This window comes from Prorops nasuta, unplaced genomic scaffold (genome assembly GCF_024137725.1).
Source record: "Prorops nasuta isolate Cenicafe-Biocafe unplaced genomic scaffold, Cenicafe_Pnas_1.2 PNAS00032, whole genome shotgun sequence".
NCBI lineage: Eukaryota > Metazoa > Arthropoda > Insecta > Hymenoptera > Bethylidae > Prorops > Prorops nasuta.
Genome location: NW_027116829.1, coordinates 2,468,706 through 2,493,678, shown reverse-complemented (window position 1 = coordinate 2,493,678; position 24,973 = coordinate 2,468,706). Strand labels below are relative to the sequence as shown.

Genomic DNA, 24,973 nt, shown 5'->3' with positions numbered 1-24,973 from the left:
TATGGAAAAATCGTAGATTTCGCGCGGCTCGCGAGAAAATGTCTACGCTCTCTCATGCTTCTGGACTTCACGAGTCACTTGGGAAAGTAGCCAAAATATTACTGCATTTTTCTCAACTTTGACAAAACCTATTCGTCTTGAGACAGTTGTGCGTAAAACATATTATAATGTGCCGGAGTGCTTTGAGGATATCGCTACATATTTGCTATAGAAACTTTCACGAGGTAAGCGCGAGTTATCTATTTCTATCGTTCTCATAAATTTCTGGCATAAAATAATCTAATACTTCAATTATTTCCAAAGTATCGGTATATATACACGAGTGGGGACTCGACATTATTCGTTTATTTATTAAAATCACTTTGTACACTTATCCTTAAGGCTTATGAATTTTTAAAGAGCCTCTTCGGCCAGCTATCTCCTTGAATTTTCTCCAGGATAATATTCCTTTTTTCTAATGTAAACTATATTACGCCACTCGATCGATGAAATCTTTATTTCATTCGTTCATAGTTTCCAGAGAGAGAGAGTGAGAGAGAGAGAGAGCGATTGTTTGCACGAATCCCCCCCCCCCCCCAACTGTTGCTCAACGCAAAACCAATTACTATAGAAATTGATGAAAGTTGTAATTTCTTCTGGAAATTAGATTTACAAAAAATCTCCTGGTGGTATTTGCTGCGAGAGCCGCAGGTGCTCGCAAGCTGAGCTTTATCTACAATCGAAAAGTGAAAAAAGATAACTCAATCTCTGCTTCGTCATCATCTCGGCTCAAACGCCCAAATAACATTCTAATCGATAAATTTGAGAAGGTTTACGTGCCCAAGAGTAATTCCTTCTTCTCTCTCCAACAATAAAAACTCGCTGTTTTAAAGTTAGCGCAGTTCTTTTTCCTCTCGAGAAAGAGAACGAGAACGAGAATAAAACTGATTAAATGAAGTTTTCTAAGAGAATCGAGCAGTTGGCGCGAAGAATAGAGTAGAAACAAATTTTGGCGGAGATAGGAGCCGCTCGACGCGTACGGATTCTTAATCGCTCTGGCAGCAGCAACTTTCTTGAAAATCGATGGTCCCACGAGGCCTTTAGCTTGTCACATTTAGCCCATCAAAAAACTTCATCTTTTTCCAAAGCTACGTCTCATCCAAACGATGCCTCTCGCATTTGCCAGAAATTTCTTTTGCTGCTGTTAACCAAAACGCGAGTATTAAATTTATGACCTTCGTTCTTCGTCCCATTAATCACCCTTCGCAAGCCCAGATACCTCAGTGATACCATTTTCTTCAGATTTACACACTCTCTCTCTCTCTCTCTCTCTCTCTCTCTCGAAAAAAAATCTAAAGGAATGATAAATTATTAGAATCTGTTGAAAATATATCGAGGAATAACGTTGCAGCCTTTTCCGCGATCCCCTACCTCCTACGATCTTCTCATTTCTTCGTTAACTACTCTGGAAAAACTCGAGCTCGGCAGCAGTCTTTTCTCGATAATATACACTTTCGATACTCTCGACGATCAAAGTTTTTTTCAGCATTTTTCATAAATAACCTGTATAACGTTATCAAAAGCATCGTCCAACAGAATTTTCTATCTGATCGAGCGGCAGAAAGAGATTCTCGTTAGTTAACGGAAGTTGGCGATTAAATTCCGAACTTGGATTGCTTCCCAATCCATCTGCAGCGGAGCTCTCTCAGTCCTAGAAAGGTTTTATTACCGCGAGCAATCAATCTCCCGGTAAACTCAACCGGAAGCGTGGAAGCCAAAAATTTCAAATAGGTTACGGAGAGTCCTCCTCCGATATATATCCCACCTTCTTTTACTAATTATAACAAAAAGTATTATTTACACATCCAAATGACGAGCCAAGAGACTCTGGACGGAACGAATATCGAATATTCCTCCAATATCTTTCTACAGTCGTGTGTGTATCGTCGAAACTCTACTACAACAACAATAATATACATGTATAAGAGATATTTTTCAGCTCCCAGACACTTTGAGATGACCGTCGATAAACGTCAGGAAATTTTGTCAGAGAAATTCAAAGTCATCTCCTGTGCAATAAAAATATATACAGATCCATATAGATATACATATATATATATATATATAGGGGAGAGAAAACTTTGATGGAGCGAGATGTATCGATCATTGATAAAACAATCACTCTCGTTAAAGATTCTCGACTTGTTATTTCAGGCACCCAGGCGACAACCCGTTTTACAGCATCATCCACAGCAACCCGGACATGCAACCTCGCCGAAAGTCAGTTCCATTGGTGTCGGACTTGGTAGGTGCTTTACTCGATTGCCAATTAACGCAAACTCACCATTCTCTATCTATCTATTTATCTTTCTATATCTATATCTATATCTACGTATATATACCTATCTCGCTCACTTCTATCTTTACTGCGTCCGTGAAGGTTTTGCGCGCGCATTACATGCGACGCACAGGTATTCGTGTGTTATTCATATTATATCCGTGTGTCGGTGTGCGTTGCGTCTTTTTACGTGCACAGACCCACGCTGCTGTGTCCGTGTTTCGTATATACGTGTGACTACGCGTGCACACACGTAGCATACATATATCTCTATTTTATATTATTATATATTTATTGCCTGGCTCGTGTCCTTATAGTCAATATTATACAATTACCAGGGCACTCGCGCGCGCGCGCGCGCGAGTCATCGTCGTCACTGTGACGTCATCGACGCTACATCCCCCCCCCCTCCTCATCCCCCATGCAATTCCCACAGAAACGTTCGCCGGAAGTGCTCCAACTCGACCCTGTCCTCTCCAATTATGTATATATACGTCGAGTGATCTCATCCGATAAATTTCTGCTCATTTTCTGCACGATGATTTATATTTTTTGAGCAGAAGAGAAAAGAAATTTTTGCAAAATTCTTCGAGTTCCTTCGATCCGATCCATGGACGACTATGACGACGATGACTCATCGTGCCCCTTCGTATATTTAATTGTGTGTTTTTCGTTTCAGTGTAACATCCGGTTAACTCTAGGATAATCTAGAAATGGCATAGTAAATTTTGACCTGTGTGCAATCAGCACAGTCTTTCCGGGGATAAGCGTTGAAAAAATTACTTCTCGTTTCTCTCGCGCTCGAAAATGGCAAGACGAAAATTTATTATTTTCTCCTTTAAATTCGGTTAAGTCTTCGATCTTTACAACGAGATACTGTCGGGATAAAAACGCTGGAGTAAAATAAAAGCCTCGATCACGCACCCACGAACAGTTCGAGCCTTTAATCCTTGTGACGTGACACTTAAACCAAACTAATCCTCGGTTCTCGCTTTTCAAATCTCGGGAAAGTCTCGTAAAAATCAGTATTTTCCCCGTAAGAATACATGGAAGGATACGCGTTATAAATTATCTTGATGGAGATTCGAAAGGAGAATCAAAATTTGTCAATTTTAATCGAGCGATGCCTGTGAGGAAAGAGTTATTGATTATTCTCGAGTATCTGTATGAAAGTCAGAGCGAAACGCGTATACTTTGCGCGAGGATCGCGCGCGACTGAGCTAGCGTTTCTGGAATTGCGAAAATCTGGGAGCTTAAGGTCGGCCTTGCAAAGTCGAAGCTCGCGTGCGAAAAAAGTGCGTGTTACAATAGAGACGAAATTCTTGGGAACACCTTATATCGATCACGTAGCAAATAAAAGGCTCGCGACAATCTGTCACTTCCACTTGGCATTTTTCCTTCGATGACAATTAATTTTCTCCTACGAGCTGATATTTTTTCCATTGAAATTCAATCAGAGTGCCAGAATTTTTAATCAAACGTCAATTTTCCAACATCTTTTCTGCCCCTAAATCTCCTTGGCAAGGAAAGGGACACGATCGTTAAATTTCATTATAAGTTTTCTCACTTTGAGATATTTTTATAGGGAAGGTAAAACTAGTCGATAAGCACAAACCCGGCAGGAAATATTTCGCACCGACAGATATAGCTCCGTAGTGAGTGAGAATCACCTTGGACATCCCTATGCAACTAGCGAAGACTCGAACACTCTTGCCATTACCCATTCGTAACAGTAAATTTGGATAATATAGTATATTACATGTTTTACACGCAAGATTTCCAATAAGTGGATAAAAAACGTAATAGCTGAGAAGCTAAATTTTGCACTTCCTTTCGAAATATTTGTCACCAATTACCTGAAAACCTCGTGTCTGTGTCCGTGTCCGTGAATGTTTAATGTTAAAAAATAATCTATATCTATTTGTTGTGTACCTACGTCAACCCGATCCCAAAAACCTGCGTCGAAGCAAATTACAAGAAAAAAAAAAAAAGAATGAGGATAAAGAAAGTGCTGAGTAGCGAAGCAATGGGAAAAGGAGCGAGGTTCGCAGTGTAATTTTTCTCCTTTATCGAATTAAAGGATTCTTTCCTGAAATATTAAATTTCACACGTTGTAGAATATCTTTGTGAAATCCATGAAAAAAAAAAGGTAGTAGAAACGTTGCTCCTTTTCGAAGGGCCCTTTGTGTCTGTCCTGTTTTCTTGACTTCTGAGATAGCTTTATTTGTCAAAGAGAAAGGAAGAGATAATAAAAAGAAAAAAGAAAAAGATGAGGTAAAAAAAGACATCTACTAACCGGCATGTAATGCTATTTTCTTGATTTGTTCTCGGTGGCGCCCGTTGTTGTATCCACCTGAACACCTGCAAAAATACCAAAAAAAAAAACCACTCACTGAAAAACCTCTCAAATATTTCAAAATCTCTACTTCCAGGTCTTGCAGGTACTAAATAAATGCTTCCTTAGCAAGGTTTATTACTCGAAGCTTATTAGAAGCTTGCATGTCTTAATTAATCGACACATTTGCTCTTCAATTCGTTTCCCTAATTTGTCAAAAAGCTTTTCTCGTATTTTCTTTTCACTTTTCTTTTCATCCCCCAACACCTTTCTGTGTTTTACCCCTTGTGAAATGTTAAAACTCGACAGTTATCCGCATACGGAGCCAACAAAGTACGAAATTAAATTTGAAATTCTCTGCGAAATTCTAATTAGCGGTTTCGCGTAATTGTTTCGTTGAATATGCCAAATTGCCTGCTGACTTAATCGCGTACATATTTATTTTGCCCGACTAAGTTTTGCTTGTACATGAATAAAGATATCATGGAATAAATGTAATTGGCAGTTAAATTCGACGGAAATAGTGCATGTACAATAAGGCGAATTGTTGAAAATCATTGAATATTCCATTTAATAAGCGATATTACTCTTTCGTCGGTATTAGCATTTCACTGGGACTGCCGAATCAAATTTTCTTCGCTAATTTTTTAGCTAAGTGTAAAACTTTGAAGCTTCCTAAAGTTTATTTTTAATGTATACCTGCACGCACAAAGCATTTAATCGTATCACTATGCACGAATGTAAAAGTAGCCTAGTAGAAAATTAAAAAGTTAGTAGTAGTAGATAGATTCGAATTAACATGAATCTGGCAAGAAAAATATCAAACTTCTTATGGCCGGATTAACGTGAAAAATATAATTTTCAAGAAATTATTTTTTGTAGAATTCACGAAATATCATCAATGTTATATACAATATAGTGATGATAAAAGCGAAAGAATTTTAGGAATCCGACGATTCTTTGATACACAGGGGTTTGTGCAAGATACAGTTACCACAGTGTAATAATAGAAAGGGTGAGAGGGAGGAGAGGGAGAGAGAGAAAGTGGATTATGAGCAACTAATGAAATCCTTGTAGGCTTATGATACTTGGCTGGATACATTTATACAGAGATGCATGCACCTTGCACGGACCCCTAGTGTAATCTTAATTGAAATCTGCGGGAACCGCAAGTCCTATCGTGCCACATCTACTAAGACACCACAGGCTAATTGGATTAGATTTTCTCACTAGAGATTCACCCATTCTATCTTGTAATTCTTTTATTTTCTTTCGTCACTTTTGATTTCTCCACGATTCTCTACTATATCGATTTTCAATCAACCCATAAGAGACTCATCGAAGAAATATATTTTTTCTTTACTATACCGAACGAATAATCATTTCTCATCGCATATCCTATTCTTTCTCGGAAGACTTGCTTGCTGCACTATAAGGTTGATAAAAAAGAGAGAAATGTACAGGAGCGCTATCGATCAGTCTCTTTTTCAATTGCAAAAGCTCAAAGCACTTTTTGCGAGAGACCTAAATCATTTCACTTTTTCTTTTTGTAAATAGTGCTGCAATTTGCACTTGGCACACGACTATTTAATTTCAGTAATTTCTGCTCTACTTGCCAATAATTTAATTCTCAACAATATTTCTCATCTTGTAAATAAGAACATTTGTACTTTAAGTATTTTGTGCAACAGCAATCTTTCTAAAACTTTGCTAAATAATTTCTCACAGACTATCTCGTGCTTCATTTTTTTTTTTATTCTGTACAATAATATAGATCTATTATTTTATAGATTTATAGATCTAATCTTATTTGCTCTTTATATATATATATATATATATATATATATTTATATCATACACCTTTTTAAATATCTTCTCACTTGGCTCAGCTTAACGAATTTCTCTATGAGCCGATTAACATTAAGATTGATTTTTTCTCAGACAATGGCAGCTCACCGGACCAACGCCGGGCTTACGAATGCAGTACCCAGACCAACGTTAAACGACGAGGAGCTGGTAAGAATCGTCTTCCATTTTATATATATATACCAGTTTGAAAATAATTGTAACAATATTTTCCTCCTACCTGGGCCAATGAAGAGTCGAGGCTTCCGTATAATTAATCAGGACTTCTCTCGTGTGCTTGAAATTAAAATTATCAATCATTTTGACGTATCTCTTGAATTTTTGATTTATCGATGATACGTATACCAACGTCGAGAAGGATATACGCGTGAGATTTTCTTTACTCGGAGTCGAGCTATTCGGCAGAAAAAGACGTAAAACACCTTAGATAATATTTAAATAAAGATATCTCGAGGATATACATAAAGCTGCAGAAGAATAAATTCTCTTTGAAAAAAGTAATAATTCTGCGAGGGAGGCTGAAAGTACGTTTTTACGAAAGAGCAAAGCTGGAAGAAAGTAGACAGTTTATTTGAAAATAAAATGTTCCACTTGAAATTGCTGGAAAATATGAAGCAACTCTCATTTTGTCTACTTTTTCCCTAAGGGCATGGTACGAAATTATAATTTTTTAAATTTAAATGTGCACAGTGCGCATAAAAGTTTGAAGAGCTTATCGGGTTTAATTCAATGAAGTTTTATTAAATGAAAAATCCAAGCACCTCATTGAACGAGTCTTGAAAAAACATGGATTTCGAGACTTTCTCATTTTACACAATTTAAAGTCCTGTACGATGTTATTTCGACGACGAAATCCCGTGAAGCTCGACTTAACCTCTGGAATCTCTTTTTTCATACTGTGCCGCATTTTATCCTCATTTCCACGATATTTTCTTTCACGTAAGTGTGTCTCAGCCTCTTCTTTATTTCGATTTTCAACCCCCTATACGATTTCCCTTTTTTTTCTTTCTTTGCGATATATATTCTCTTCTTTAGTTGGCCACTTTTATCGACTATCCCATTCGCACTCTCCGCCACTCCAGTAACCTAGAAAATCGTATTCTAGCTGAGAGCAAACACTAAAATAGGTCACGAATTATAGGAGACTAGCGGACGATGATGACATGAGACTCCATTCAAGAAAAAAGAAAAAAAAAGTAGCTAGGACACATAGTACTATAGGAGTTCCACCTAATATAGAAAAAGCCTGAAACTCCACGTTTTATGCATCATACGTTAATTCCGTTGGATAAAACTTGAAATTTCTCAGACCTCTCTTGCAACTCTAAATAATTATATATAAATATACATATATATATATATATATCGATATATAATTATTTATGTAAAACAAATGTACGTTTCATCTGAAGGAATTTCCAGATAACGAGGCAAATCGAGATTGCAATAGTATCCCATGTCAAGTCTTAGCTAGAGTTCTGATTTGCTTTTGACCCCATTAGCTATACCGCCGATAATATATATATATATAGTCTTGATACACAAGGACCCAACTGATTCACAAGGGCCTTCTAGCACATCCTCTACAGGATAACGATCTAGGCTCTATCGTCGTAGGATGTCCTTTGCGTATACGATTCGGTTTATCTATGTAAATACACAGCCTGGCACGCTGCTGCAATGGTTCATTTAGCGCACTTTCGCATCAAAGCTAAATGTTTGCGCAAATTGCCAGCTCAGCATCGACCCAAATGCATGCTGCAATTCTTCGCCAAACGAATAAGAGGACAAAGGAAGAAAACGCTAACCACCGAACAACAGAAACTCCTGATGAGATTGCATTGGTTTTGAAAATCCAGCAGTCGACGCAAACGCGTGATTTTCCAATAGAAATTTTCCATCTCCTGTAACCTAGCTCTTCTTTTTTTTTTCTATCAAGGTCGAGACTCTATTTTTCAACTGGGTTTACAGGTCGCTCGAAATTATTGCACGGTTCCCCTTTCACCGTACAATGCGATTTGCTGGATTTTCTAGCTCGCATCAGCTGATTTCCAGAGGTTCTGCATTAAAGTCAGTCTTTTCGGCTCATTTGACAATTTTGATTTGCATCTATATATATATATATACATTAGTTTATCGATCGAGTAGCGATGACAGTGTAGTAATGCCTTTGCCTCGAAGGAAAAAGCAAGAAAATAATCCAAGGAAATGCATGCGAAGAATGTCATAGAATAGAATTTATCTGCCAAAAAAAAAAATATCCAAGCGAACATACATAGTCTGCTGTGCCAATTTTCGTTCACGCATTTACGTAAAGGTAGCTAATACATCATGTTCGTTGAGAGAAACATGTAAATAATTTGGGAATTATCAGTTTTTTTATTCATTGTTCCTATTATATGAACAGTAGAAGATGATGAAAATAGAGACGCGTCGTGCAAAAATTGGGAACTCGAAAGTTAATCTCGGTTAGAGTGTAGAGCAGGACCTCGAGGATATGGAAAAAGAATCAGTTAGCTTTTTCAAAGGACCTTGGGACGTCTTTTTTAATATAACCTTAATAGAATCGAGAGATAAATATTAATTGGTCGATTTCCGAACATTCGTAGAAGATGCACGTGTACAAGAAGACGCTTCAGGCGATGATTTATCCAATATCGTCCACGACTCCTCACAATTTCGTCACCTGGACAGCCACATCGCCGACCTATTGCTACGAATGCGAGGGTCTTCTGTGGGGAATAGCCAGACAAGGTGTCAGATGCGTGGAGTGTGGTGTCAAGTGTCACGAAAAGTGCAAGGATCTCCTCAATGCCGACTGCTTGCAACGTGAGTACCATTATTCCCTTTCGAAAAACTTCCTCATCAACTATTATTACCATGCACGAGCCAAACTACATCTCTCTGCATAATTAATGGACGCTCTCTCTCTCTCTCTCTCTCTCTCTCTCTCTTCCAAATTAGTTCTCAAACATTTATTTAAATTAATTAGAATCAAATCATTTGTTTGAATCATGTAAATTTAATCAATATTATATTTATCAAAGTACCATCTACCACACATATAACTGGCAATATTTAAATAAACATTTACTCGAATCAAATGATTTTCTACTTGCAGAATTTCGTACTAATTAATCCTGAACGGTTGGTGAATAAACAAAACTGTTTGCCATCGATTTCTTGAAAAACTTGCTCGCGAATCAACATTTGCTGAGATTCGTTGTTTCATTTTGGATAAAGTTAACACAAGCGCGAGAGATATATTTCATTACTATAATTCTCGTTATTGCTGCAAAGTCCATTTAAAGCATCGAGTTGTGAGCACACGTTGATGTTCGCACAGGAGCCCAAATGGAGCATGATATAGTATACATATATAGATAGTGTGCGAGCCACGCATAATACTCAAAGCGCTAACGTAGAAGCAATTACCGGAAGCGACGTCCGTGCACAAGTGTATCAGTGAGCTTCTCGGTTCAGCTCCAAACTACCAGCAATTATACACAAACTTTTCTCTAATTTCCTCTCGTACGATGATCCTCGATCTATATCACGTTACTGAAAATAATATATATATATATATATATATATACAATCGCCTTGAAATCGAAAGCCACAAAATTTACCACCCTACCTTACTCTTTATATACCAAAGAAAATACTTTAGTTGGATACTGTCTTTGTAGGATTTAAAGATTAGACTCGTGAAATTCAAACTTTAAATTGATTGCTAAGGAAACATTCGACGATATTTGATATACTATTGTGTGTGACGTATCGAGGATAGTCGATAGATATCAAATTTGGCGAATTGATCAGAGAGTCTCCGTATCACATAGAAATTCGTGGCTTTTGTCGATGGGTTTGCAGGTTCAGTTGCATTAGACGGACCGTTGAATTTCGGTACCGGAAGATAACAATGCAACAATGGACGCTACTACATCGTCGATATCGTCTTAAACAAACCCTAAACCTTTGCGATAACACGCCTGGCTAGGTTGCTTCGTTCGCTTGTCCTTTCCTTCTGGTCAAGCTAACTTTATCGTAAAATTCAACAATTTATGCCAAATTATTGATCATACTTTTATCATTTATTTTTCTCTGGCTACGCGCGGTATAGAAAGGTTAAAAATATGTATTTTTACATCTTTTTTCCTTTTGTTCTTTGTACAAAAAGATTAATTTGCCAATTATTTATCGTAAAATTCATTGATAATTCGCGAATTCAGCGTGAACGTTAATAAATAGAAAAACTAGCGAAGCAAATATATATATATATATATATATATATATCTGAAACTTTGCTAAATGTAGCTGAAACTTTGCATCGACTTTGCTCAATTTCGACACAATTGTTAAACGAACTGAACCGCGAGGCCATAATAGAAATAGGGGTTTTTCGGTTTCTTGTAAAAAGAAAAGAAAAACGCTGGAGATTAATTCTTTCGAGCGAAGCTTTTTTCCTTTTCTTCCCTTCTTGATTTTATTGCGTATTTGGGTTAGCGTTTGTAGCACAAAAGCACGTAAGATTAATTAGTTTGGTTAGCTTTGGTAAACACAAGCTGTCAAAACACAAAGCAGCGAAGTTTAAAGGATAATTATATCGAATTATTGATGAGACAGGCAGATTCCCAAGAGTCTCTGTGGGTGTTAATTAATAATTAATTAACAAAGCCACCTGGCACGAAACGCAACATTCTCAATTTAATTCTTTCGACTTTGGACACGTTTGGTCGTTTATAAAATTCTTTTTGCTCTCGATTTCTTTGGCCTCTCCTAAAGCTTCAATTTTCCACTTCAAGCTGCTTAAGCCGCTTTTCCGTGAGAATATTCGCCATTTAATCAGTGCGAAAATTACACCCGAGCTTTCCTGGAAGCTTGACGATTTTTGAAATGGAGAATACCTCCGCTTTAAATATAAATTCTAACAAAACTCGTATCTCATTTTAAAACTATTATATTCCTGATTGATTAATAATAAATTCTCTTTTTTCTGGTAAACGTATATAAAAATATGGCGTGTAAATGCAAATGATTGAAAAGTTCAATGTGTACTAAGAGACTTTATCGTGGTGATTTAATTAAAGTTGGTAGTAGAAGAAAAAAACTATTTGAAATGGAATTGTAATGGAATCATTAGTTTCGCAGTTGCCTGTGCGAACTGATGGAAAGTGGAGTCCCGATGGAATGCGGGTTTCTTGGGAAGATCGAGCCTGCTAGGATGAAATTAAGGATTCTGATTTATTCGATTGCTCCGCATGGTTGTGGAGCGAAACTCCCAGTTAAACTTTCCACATCAACTTCATATTTCAATTTTTCAGTATATTTTTATATTGAGATTTATTCCGTGATAAATATTTCTAACCGAGTCTCTCCCTCGACAGATAACAACATTTTTCTGAATACTCTTTTTCTAAAAAAGAATCTTTTTGCATTTTCTACGCGCAGTTTACATCCCTCTTCATTTTCTATTATAATCTTATTAATTAAAGGCTATTTACTAAATTTTTCACTTTGATTAATTTTACCATTTCTCAGTTTACGAGACTCTCCCAGTTTTGAGGGAAATTAACGGAAATTAGCCATGCATGAAAGAGTTTGCGTGTGTAAGAGAAATAACGACTCTGATGTGTATAGGAAAAAAACATAAGAACATCGTCAAAGCATTCGTGGATGAGATAATTAATTCTTTATCAAATTCGACCAGTGATATACATTCTTTTTATTTTCTACAAAGTTTTGGTAATCAAAGTAGTAGTGCAATTTTTTCTCGGTCACTACGAGAGAATCGATTATTGTTGTATGAGAATGGTTGATCGCAGGACTGACTACATCGATAATGGATCTCGCAATGTTAAATGAGATTTTTATACGTTCGCAGGAGCTGCTGAGAAGAGCACTAAACACGGAGCAGAGGATAGGGCAAATACCATAATTACAGCAATGAAGGAGAGGATGAAGCAAAGGGAGCTGGAAAAACCGGAAATCTTCGAGCTGATTCGGTGAGTTTCCACGGTTAATGTTCCATTCAACTCTTTTATCGATACTGCAGGATAATTGAATTTCAAGCAACGATATTACCGGCAGGCTTCGAAAATCACTTTCTTTCCTCCGTTCCTCCCCAGAAATCTATTAAGAAATAGACCAACTTTGTGTAACACAAAATCTACTTTTAATCTTTCATTCGTTCTTTGCGGTAAGTTATTATATTAACAATTATATAAATAGAAAATTAAGAAATTGATCATTTGAATGGATGATTGGTGGGAACGATGAGAAAAGCAGTGATTTCCTGTTGGTTAATAGAACACAAGTCTCATCTCAGCCAGAGTTATGAAATAGAAAAAGTTATTCCGACGAAACAAAGGGATGATTGTAGCAAAGCACAATTTGGGGTGGTGCCATTAACCAATCAGCACTCTTCTTAGTGGTCTGATCAATGTAGCCAACCGCATTAATTGCAAGGGACGTTCCCAACGCTTTAAGCATACTCGATGAGCCATCCAAATTCACTGTTTTTTGCCCAAACTTTACGTAGATCCAGCTTCTCGGATAATTTTCTATTCAAATTACTGCTTCGTTAATAATTACAGGGAGTTTAAGCAGAAATCATTGAATTAGATTTCAATTGTTTATCGGTCTTAAAACTCGATTCGTTGGGTGTTAACGATCCCACTTGGCGAATCGGGGGGGGGGGGGGGGGCGGGGGGGTCAGTATAGGGATTTAACGAATGAAGTAATAATGATAATGGTATAATAATAAAATGGTTGGATTATGCATAATTAGAGTAGAGCGAATGAGATGAGGCTTGGATTTCTGCCAAGAACATTGTGAACGAAATCTCGTCGGAGTTTAGGTCTGTGTTCGGAGTGGATACAAAAGCTCACTCGAATCACATGAAGCAAGTGAAGCAGTCTGTCCTGGATGGAACCAGCAAGTGGTCAGCAAAACTCGCCATCACAGGTTTGTCACCACGTTGGTCTCTCCATTTCCCCCTCCCTTCTCCTTCGATTCGGAATAACTATATCATTGTATACACATTGCATTCGGGATCCAATAATAAACAGAATCTCGTAAAGAAGAACACTCCAAGTTATACCATATACATACCTGTTTTCTTTACCATTTCTCATCCTTTCGTACAAGTCGTTTTTTTCTCTGTCATTCAATGTGTTTTTGCACCAGATTTTTTAGCCGACCCTGACGAATGTGGCTGCTACTCTGCTGATCTGTGTTGACTGCAATGGTTATATATTCGTTATATACTAGATTGATGTGTCGCTCTGCCAAAACCGTCCATCAAAATCCTGAAAAAAAACTCGCGCGATACCATTCGTTCCTAAAATATTAGCTATACGGTAAAGATGCCATTTAATTGATGCATTTGATTTTTATCTCTGGTTATTTCTGGTAGCAGTGGGTTCGGTTTTCAAGGATTTGATGCACGGACTTTGCTGCATAATGGAACATTTATTTGGCATAAATTGTGTATGATAAATGTCTTGTTACTGTTTCGATGTGCTGGTCTATGATTTGTTGGGTTACCGAACATTGATTTACACGAATGGTTGGAACATTTCTTGCGACTAGGCTCGCACACCGCGACTTTTTTTGCTTTCCAGCCTCAATTTCACGCCAATTGCTCTTTTGCACTCTGCTCGTTTCCAGCTGATGGATCGATGAATTCAAAGGGCTCGTTTTTTGGATTAGTTTGTAGCTCGATCGGTCGCTCCCACTGGTCATCGGTGGTCCAACACTTTGGAATGTTTTTTCAACCCCATTATTCTTCGGAGCAATTTGATTGAGTAATATATATATATATATATATTATAACTGAAGGGAGGGTACTTGGAAAATATTATTAAATAAAGCTTCAGGCCCTTCCCTCAAAATTCCAAACAACGAATGATGGAATTATCGTGATGATAATTGATTAACGAAACTCTCTTTCTGCATCTGTGAAGGGATAAAAGTTATCTCGCATCGAATAGCAGAAAATGTAATACACTTTCAAATTGAAGTTCACTCGAGATTATCCATAATTGGGCCAAGCTAGTTTTCCCATCGGAGTCAAGGGGTATCGCAATCAGCAGGTGAACTGATGGTGAAATCCAATCGAAAGCTCATTAAGGTCACGTAGCAATTGTTGTGGATCGTTTGGAATGCGTTGCGAGAGCTACCATTGTCGTGCCTATTCCCAAATCTCTATCCTTTTCCTTAAAAAAAAAAAATCACCTACCAAATGCGTTCCAATTACCCAATTTATTTTCCTTCCCTAATAGTAAGTCCTTTCCCATTGCATTTTTATTCCGAGCAAGTCCCTATCGATCCCCCAACTTTCTATACTACATAATATATCGAAGAATCTTTACGCTAACATAGTCATACGTATAAGTTAAAAATGAAAGTTCAGGTCAGTATTAGTTCTAGTTCAGCTTTTCCGGATCAATGCCCTTTAATTTTTTATTCGTTCCTCGCCAGCCGCGACGAGGTTTATTTTTATTTAAATTTCTACTATCTTGGTACAGTAATTGTTAAAAGTATGTTTATATATGCCGAAGCATATATTGTATACGTATTACATACTTGGCACGTTTCTCGATGCTTTATGTTAAAACTCTTATTTGGGTGGAGTTTTGAAACTTTAAAATCTCGCTTTTTGGACATCTGGCATGGCAATAGCGGAGCAAGTAGGAGAAAGCGGTGGATAATAGTCATCGATCGAGAGTCCGTTAGGTGTGTGGACCGAGAATTGGCCTGAACTCGTTCCGAAAGATCCACCTGTGGCTCGCTTGCTGGCAAAGAATTACTATCTGCGAATCTCTTGTTCGAAAAACGCTTGTTTTCTTGGCGAATTCCACAGAGACACTTTCGCGATAAAAGTGATTAAAAACTCATCGGAGAAAATACTCGCGTTCTCGACGTTAAATTTGGCATTTACGTTTGATAATTTCTTCCAATCGTTGGGTCATTAATAAAATATAGTTCAATCGGGGAAAAATTACGCGATTCAATGATAATTATTGAAATTCGATAAGAGGGAAGAGAAATTGATAATTTTGGAGGACTGGGTGAGAGGGGGGAGGGGGTAGAGTTGGCTGGAGGCCACGTAAATCGTGCAACAAGTTTTCTTATTCGAAGTATTGGTCAGAAATGTTGGTATAGGGGAAAGGGGAGGGGGAGGGATGTTAATTCGCGATTCCGGAGGGTAACAGGTGGCACCGAGGCACCTTTCATCCGCGGTCTAAGGGACCAGGTCACTGGAATACGAGGAGAAATCCTGTTGAATGGTTGGGGGGGGGGGGGGGGGGGAGGCGAAATAGCAGATCGATCGGTCGCTCCTACTTAAAGTTGGTGCCGTTTAGCCAAACGGAAGGGTATTATCGAACTGCTCGAGTCACGCGACCTCGTCCTCGTATACCAATTAGTCTCGTATGCCAGCATAATTGCTTTCGTTCCAACCATTCCAGTCCATATTATTCTTACGAGCAATAATATATCACCAAGCGAACCACCTTTGCTCGACCCTGCCATTATTTTATCAGATTAATACAAATTTTCAAGTTGTATCCCCTATTTTATTCCCGCCATAAAACCAGTCGATCAGCAATTTTTAAGGGATAAAATTCATCAATTTTCCCAAAGGATCTCACTATCGCAGCGGACTTTCTGAAACCCCTGGCAGTATTTTATCGACAGCAATGAAAATTTGGCTAGATTTTCCCGAGCATTCCGAAATCAGAACTCGAGCAAAGTTCGATTATAACGTGCACCCTGGAAAGGGGTAAACTGCTTGCCAGAATCTATTGTGCGACTACAGCTGAAATCACCTCGAAATAGAATACATTCATGGAAACAGTGACAATTGTATCTCCAAGTACTTTCCTTCTCCTCTTACTAGTTATGAATGAATTTACTTTTACACTTGCATGGTCACGCGAATAGAATTTCAATAATCTATCCTCGTATTTTCACCATTCGCTCTGGGTATCGCAAGGTTTCATTTTTCTCCCTCTATTGTCGCAGCGGGGCTCGGTGAATTTTCATACATCTTCCGCCGCTATATTTTCTTATATATAAGGAAGCTCCAAGAAAGCTTTTGCAGAAATTCAGGAATGAATAATTCTCGGAGCATATTGTTCTCCGTAAGATTTCCTCCTTTCTTCATTTTCATATTGGAGGCAGTTTGGGATTCGAGGTATCTTCGAACTTGAAATTTACCAGGTGGAACGAGATAAGGGAATTGCGCGGATTGTTCGTGTAGGATTTCACGAGACCGACGACCACGTAGCGAGGGACGGAGCTGTGGATGAAAGAGGGGGTAGAAAGGGTTTGAAATTTTTAAGGGGAGTAGGAAGATTGGTTGACGAGGGTATTGTCTTCTTTTCAGCACGACGTTTCAGGTCGACCCGGACACGCATATAGACAGCCTAGCGCAGGCAGAGCAGATGGTCCTTGAAGGCACCAGCAAGTGGTCCTGCAAGATCGCCATTACAGGTGACACGATAATAAAACTCTCTCATATATGATATAACTTAAGCGACTATAATATATAATCATTACTATCACGTTCCCACACTTAACCGAATACTCACGCCGATTACACTGACACGCTTGAGGAAAAACTCTGAAAATTAATCATTCGCCACTCGAAAAACCCATCACGATAGCAAACATACATATATATATATATATATATATATATAAATATTTTTCACCTAAATCCAGCACAGAGAATAAATCACTAAATATTTTAATCGCTTATGCTAGCCAGCTCGCGCGTGCGTGCGCGCGCGTATCGATGCAATTTTTCTTCTAACACCAATACAAAGAATGATGCTCCATATCGTGGTATCAATCGCTAACTCGAGATGAAATATCCAGTGGCGCATCAGAGATATTTTATTGACCGATTTTCACGCGAGAGCACCGATGAAAAGCTTTAAAGCGTCCACTGAAAATACATTCAATTCGATGTGATTGATATGATTTTACTTGGGAAGATACCGGATTGTATTCCAAAGGCGTGTTTGGAAATCTCTATAAACGTTCTTTATATTCTGTAAAACGAGCTTCGATGTCCAATTCAAAGTTTCCATATAGACGAGAAAAATCGAAGCTTTGGAAAGAAAGGCTCGCTTGGGAAATTGTCAATTGCATATAAATATAAGATCGAAGCGTGTCGAGTAAATAATGTGACGAAGCGGTAAAATTTTCTTAAATATATCAATAATTTGGCGTCCGAACGCGAACGACGTGCGGCGCGAAAGAAGCGCAAGGCTAGGAGAAATGTGAAAGAAGGGCATGTAGCTTTTTGCGACAACGGGGGCAATCGTGGAAAAGTGTTGGAGAAAGTAAAGTAATTTAATTTTGTAGAGATCAGGTTTAAGGGTGCTCGAGATAAATGGTAAAAGTGGAATACAGTTAATTTCCATTTTAATTGCAAACGGCGTCATTTTGGTTGGTCCAAATGCAGCAATTTGGTGATGGTGCGGCTGTGCATGCAGGGAAGATCACCAACCGAATATCGGACTGGATTTCCCGCTGGAGATAATTTTGGGCGGGGTGGGAATAAAATTGCAAAGAAAACTGGAAGAAAGAGTGTAATGAATTTAAAGGAGAGGCCTGTGTGTGTGTGTGTGTGTGTGTGTGTGTGCAGGCGCTGCTGCAGGGGCTGCAACTGCACTCGCTGCACTTGCCTGTCCGTTGAACTATCGATCCGCGCAAACCAGTAAACTCACGGAAAACCAACTGGAGCCATTTTCATTCCACGTGCCGTTTCCTCCATTTCGCAATAAACCATACAACACGCAACTTCAGATGGCTCACTTTTCACTCGTGGAATAAATTACAATACTCGAAACTTGCTCCTTTAAATATAATCAATCCCTGCACACATGCGCATCTTTGACTCTCATTTCTAATTATCTTGATATACACACACCTGTGTATATCACACGTATATGATATGTGTATAAGACGTTCGAGAAACGGCTTCCAGAGGGATGTTTGACAAAATTGTATTTATTTAATTTATCCAATTGGCTATTTCGGTATTCGCGTGTGGAAAGAGCGAAGCTATATACGTACGTACTCCAGCTTATCTTTTGCCGCGAGAACTTTACGAGTTCGTAAAACTAATTCGCGTTAGGGTTTCGCGAAAAATCTACAAGGAGAAATTGAATTTGACGAGAATATTGAACGATAGACGAAATTCGCGGGACGTTTACGTCAAAGACAGACAAATAAAAGCTGAATAGGTCGAGAGAGAGTCTCGGGAAATTCGATTTTCTTCACGATTCCCCGGTGGTTTTGCCTTTCGCATCGTCGAAAATTCGTTGATTCTCCTTTGTCAATAACTATATGTATATAGCATTATGTGTCTAAAGTGTAGAAACTTCTCATAGACTTTTTGTCCTGAAAAAACTATCGATTGTCCGGTTATCCAAGCACGAGCCAAGCGTATTAAAAAGAATTGCTTATAAATTTCTTTCAGACGCCATACTCCATGTTCCTGGATTCATCGATAAAATAATCGATTGTATAAAATGTCATTCTAAAAGTTGGGTGGAATAATCGATGGTGGATTTGTTGGGAGGGACGTGCGAATTATAAATCATCGTAAAGTTTGGGTAACTCGCGGGCTGAGTTTGAAGTTAGGAAAGTGTATAATAGCAAATATGTTTTATAAGATAAGATAGATCAGTTGTTTAAGGAGAAAAGAAACAAAAAGGGGGAGAAATTGATAGATGAAAATTGCGTCAAGTTGCAAGGAAGAGAAGGTAAAGTGGAGGTAGAAAAGATGAAAGATAAATATAAAAACACAAATAATGAGCGGAAAGTTTGATGAAAAGCTGAAGTAAGTAGCGGAGCGTGCTGAAAGCTGGCGAAGAAAGCCAATGAAACTTAGGAATGAGTTTTTTTCCGTGGTATTCGCGAATGCAAAGATGCTTTTAAGCTTCCTGCTGCCTAAAGCTGAAAAAAGGTGTGGAAAAAAATCGTAGAAAGGAATCAATGCGGCTCCTTACAAAGTAAGCAGATACATTTACTTGTGAAAGAGAAAAGAGGAATATAGCTTCTCTGTGGAGTAAATTGATTTTTAGAATTTCAGAAAAATCGCAAATTCGATGCTCGCCTTCGGGGAAAAGGAAAACAAAACTAAAGGAATTAACCGATGCTATATACAGCTTTCAACTGCAAATATTCACCGGTAGACCCTTAGTTTTAAAATTGCGTGGATTTTAAATTATATGGAATTAATTTGGAATATTCATTCGGTATATGTATACATATAAGTGTTGGTTTTCCAAGTTTCATGCATGGTTGAGCTGTCGTTTTAATTTATAATTTAGCGGGTACCTTGACCCAGAGACTTGGAATAAATTTCATTCTCGTTCAGCGAGCCAAAAGATTTTATTGCTGGGCCGGAAGCGGAAACGGAAGTAGCACCGACTGCTCACCCAGTTTTCTCTATTTCTTGGACCTCGGTTGTGTTCTCGCGTCAAGCTTCCTGCTATCTTTGCCGCATTTTCGCGCCTTCTCTATTAGGAACAATGTGCAACGCTCCGTGTGTATTACGCGCGAGGGAGAGAAACGCGCGCTCTGATCCTCTTATTCGGTAAATATTCTAATTATTCTCCCGACTCCCCACGTTTTTAAAAGCTTATCGTAATAATTTAACTGTCTTGTACGTCCTCCAGTGAAATACTAATCTAAAGACTTTTAAAACGAGCTCGCATAACTAATAACGCAACTAGAGATAAAAATGAAAATGATACGCACAAAAAATATGCATTTTGCTGTTTTCATATATATTTTACGCGAAACACTCAATATTATATAACACACAGAGAGAAAAAAAGAAATCTCCCCTGCATAAAGACATTTCACTGCTGAAAAGGGTCGTAAAACAGTTTACGCACCTTTCAAATATGCAATGCTTTAAAGTCTGAAGATTCGACATGATTTTCGCAATATCTGATTTAAAAACGGATGTATATAGCACCAATTTTCAATATTCAGTCTTTTCCACTGAAATGAAAGAGGCGTTGGCATAAAAATTTCATGCGACAGAAGGGTCCCTTTAAAGACTCGTTATATATCATTATTCATCGTTGGTATTGTGTTCATACGTATAAAAAACTGAGAGATCAATTAAAACAAGAGACACAGTCGCAGTTAAATGCATAATTGTATTTTCGCACAGAAATGTTGCTGCTGTTATAAATTATTAATTTTGTGTTGTGATTGTAATGACGAATGAATTGCGATAAACCTGCACATAGATACGAGTGGCAGTAGGTTTATAGGAGAGGTATCTGACACACACCACACACAAACACACACGTATATAAGTACAAGCGCACGTACGAGACGAGGACACTTGACACAATTCAGTGAATTGTGCCGATGACTAGTTGATTAATGAGATTAGGTATGAAATCGACGTTCAACGATGAATAGCATAGGTAAAATCGTTCTTGAATGGGAGGAGTTTGTAGCATGAAAATGACCGTGTATGTGTGCAAATTTTTAAAAGTATATTGTGTATCCCACTATCCGTGTTTTCATCGCACTAATACAATAACGACAAATGTGGCACACACGCACAACTACGTAATAATTGCTTTATTATTATGTGTGTCTCTGTGCAAGTTGAATTCCGGCTTATGCACGCTTCAAACTAGCCTGATATACTCAATGCGTGAGCGTTATCTCCAACTAACAATACACTTGCATGCATCTCAATGTTTATTAAAAAATACTGTGCTACTGGAAATCTCGAAAATTTCAAATTCTCCAACGCTTTATAATCCTTTCAGTGTTTCTTACACGTGCCCCTTGATTACATACACGATACGTAAAATCCCTTAAAATTCTAACCAACCAAATGTTGCATCTAATCACTGTAGATATAAATTTTGTGTGAAATTGTGGTGTATTTTGATATTTTCGATAAAATTGTTTTTCCTTAATTAATCAAACTCGCGCCAAGTGTCTTTACCGGGATCGTAGGGAGCGAGGATTTTGAGGGAAATAAGGTCAGTAGTGTTGATAGTAAGGAAGCGTGACCTTGGAAGTGAAAAAAGTCAGCGATATATCAGGCAAGAGAGCGCGAAGCTGCAATCGGTGAGTCGTAAAGTCGGATTAACGCAGCGGGAATACGAAATCCGGATGCGAAGTTGAATAATCGAGGGTTGGTAGGAGGGGGATGATAGTAAAGTTTTATTGTCGTGGCGAGGGTGAGGTGAGCAGGCCAGTTTCGAAACTGCCGTTAGCCGACTATCATTTTCCTCGCATTCTCCTCCACAAACGTATTTGTCCCCAATCCTTTTTTTTTGTCACTCTCTTTTGCCGGGCTCTTCAAACTTTTCACAGTGGATCAAACAACTACAGCATTATAGTCGTCCGTCGACCAAAATCTATACGATTAACCACGAAGAACAAAATTATCTCCCGATAAAAATAGAAAATCAATGTAGTCTCGAGTGCCGTGAAACGACTTTATTTAAACGCTCAAAATCCTCGCAATACTTATCCTATAGCGTAGGCAAGATAATCTACAACTGAAAGATCATTATTTCACGTCCTTTTCATCATTTCTTTAGTGATCTGCGCTCAGGGTCTGATAGCCAAAGACAAAAGCGGAACGTCCGACCCATACGTCACAGTCCAGGTTGGAAAAGTAAAGAAACGCACGAAAACCATGCCGAGAGAATTGAATCCTGTGTGGAACGAGAAGTTTTACTTGTAAGTATATAAAAACCTCAAAGTAATATATTATCTTTCCAGCTGAAATGAATAATTCATTAATCGCCTGCTATTTATATAGTGTTATCGAATTATTGTGTAAGAAGAATTGCAAACTGCACTTTGCTCTCTTGCTAGTTTTTACTGCACAAAAAAAAACATATTATTTTTATAACCAACCACGGAAATGATCGATATTTTCAGCGAGTGTCACAATTCGTCGGACAGAATCAAAGTTCGAGTGTGGGACGAGGATAACGATTTGAAGTCGAAGCTGAGACAGAAGCTGACGAGGGAGAGCGACGATTTCCTTGGTCAAACGATCATCGAGGTTCGAACTCTGAGCGGCGAGATGGACGTTTGGTACAATCTGGAGAAAAGAACGGACAAAAGTGCGGTTTCCGGTGCCATCCGATTGCACATCAGTGTGGAGATCAAGGGAGAGGAGAAAGTGGCGCCTTATCACGTGCAGTACACGTGCCTGCACGAGAATCTCTTCCATAGCCTGTGCGAGTCCAGGAAAGGGTTGGTCGTGCTGCCAGAAGCTAAAGGCGACGATGCCTGGAAAGTCTACTTCGATCCACCTGGAGAGGAGCTCGTCGACGAGTTTGCTATGCGATATGGCATTGAGAGCATCTACCAAGCCATGACGTAAGTGACATCATCAAATTACCTTCCACCAATCGCGTGCTGCTTCTTCCGCACAGTCTAAAATATTATCCAAGCATTGATCAGAAATCAATTTTTTCAATTACGTGCTTCTCAATATGGTCGCGTGATGGAATAATATTTTACAAAATTACCACAATTATTATGTAATATAGTTGATGTTATTTAGTACGAGTCCTATTTGGAGATTATTGGCAATTGTAGCATATATGATATATATGGACGAATGAAAGTAAGACCTTTTTATTTTTTTTCAGACACTTCCACTGTCTTTCCACAAAGTACCTGTGTGCAGGTGTTCCAGCAGTCATGTCATCCTTGCTAGCGAATATAAACGCATACTACGCCCACGCATCTGCGAGCTCGGCAGTCTCTGCCAGTGATAGATTCGCTGCCAGCAACTTCGGGGTGAGTTTACGTGAAATGGACAAGCTCAGGGATAGGAGATAGCCATGGGGTGGTGAACGGGTGGAAGACGACTGAGGGTACAGGGTTTGGAAGGAAGGGGGCGGCGGGGGGAGGGGGCGTATACTCCGTTGAGAAATGCCCCTACAATTTCCTGAAAGCCCAAGTCATCCGTTATTCCCACCCTGGTCACCCAGTCTGCTCCGCGTGCCACTTCCGTATCTTGACTTTTACATTCGAATAGATCCCCACTTGTCTGTTGAATAAACGTATCAATTTGCCTTAGCGGATTTTTTCCAGAGTGGAAGCACACATGAAATAAAATGAACATAGTAAATCGTCTATTATATAATTATGAGAAGATTGTTATTGGAATCAATTTAAATTTACGTCGATCAAGAATGATCGAGCGGGTTTTTAGTAGAGAGAATTATTTAATTAGGATGTGTAGTGGCCTTTTTGGGTTGATTTGAAACGCAATGCTTGGAAGATTTATTAATGGTTACCGAGAAGCAAGGGACAATAAATAAGAAAGAGCGCGGTGCACGTAGACAATTGTTAGCAAGTTTATTGACCTACTCCCCTGCCAACACAATCCATTCATTATTTCTATACTATTTCCGTTTTAATCCGTTGCATCACATTTTTTCGATCCTCTATACAACTATACCATTAGACCAATGTTTGCCTTTTATTAAAATCATTGGATACTAAAATATTGTAATACACGGTCTTGCGGTATAAACAGCCATTTCTCTCTTTCTCTAATTTTACCATAATGGACGCTGTTAAATACTTGGCATTATTGTAGTTAAATTATAAATTATGGCACATTTCCTGCAGCAAGATATTACTACAGAGAAGATATTTTTTAAATTGTAGCTTCTATCCCCGACAGAGGTTTCTTTGCAAAAATATTAGCATAATAATTAAAGAAGACATAAATTCAGATAAATTTTCCGATTTGTTAAGAGGATCTATTGAATCAAAGAGTTGAGGGGAATTTAGACGAGAAATTTTTCGTTTTTTCTAAACCAGCTCAACCTTAATGATAATATATGTCATGTACGGTAAGAATATTGCTGCCTCATGAAGCTTCTATTAAGTCCCTGAAAGTAAAAGGAAAAGATGAAGAGAGAGAGAGAGGTAAGAGAGTTAGAAGAAGAGAGTGAAAGAAAGCTCTGAACGAAACTGAGAAAAGTTTTTTTTTTCTATTGTCTGCGAAATGTTCCATTCGTTATTCTCTAATGTGACAAAAAGAGAAGTAGAATATAGAAAGAAAGATAACGAAAAGCAAAAAGTAGTACAATAAGACCCTCGCCTAAAATAATAAAAAAAATAACAAATTCATTAAGATTTTAATTAAGATCTTTTGACATCTTTCGTTCGTCTTGGATTTCCCTGCAGGAAAAATACCAGGTAGGAGAAACATCTGGTAGGAACTTTACTGTAGCGGCTCTCCCGTAACCTATAGCATATACAAGTTGGTCGTATTAAACTTTTTACACCCTGCTGATGGTAGAACGATATCGCTAAATCCCAGTGAAGCTTTGAAGAATGAGACTTATCCAAAAAAGGATGTACACTAATTGTTTTTCTCAATTTTTTTCTTTCAAAAGAATAATTT

At 38.3% G+C, this 24,973-nt stretch overlaps 1 protein-coding gene across 1 annotated transcript in view; it reads left to right on the top strand.

Annotated features, from left to right (window-relative positions):
- The window catches only part of unc-13, an 84,244-nt gene that overhangs the window by 54,037 nt on the left and 5,234 nt on the right, over nt 1–24,973 (top strand). Inside the window, exons 4-12 of the mRNA XM_066743039.1 lie at nt 2,194–2,284; nt 4,750–4,758; nt 6,594–6,668; nt 9,128–9,347; nt 12,403–12,523; nt 13,379–13,485; nt 22,131–22,272; nt 22,477–22,923; nt 23,199–23,349. Coding sequence (XP_066599136.1) covers nt 2,194–2,284; nt 4,750–4,758; nt 6,594–6,668; nt 9,128–9,347; nt 12,403–12,523; nt 13,379–13,485; nt 22,131–22,272; nt 22,477–22,923; nt 23,199–23,349 — 1,363 coding nt within the window. The remainder of the gene's footprint in view (nt 1–2,193; nt 2,285–4,749; nt 4,759–6,593; nt 6,669–9,127; nt 9,348–12,402; nt 12,524–13,378; nt 13,486–22,130; nt 22,273–22,476; nt 22,924–23,198; nt 23,350–24,973) is intronic.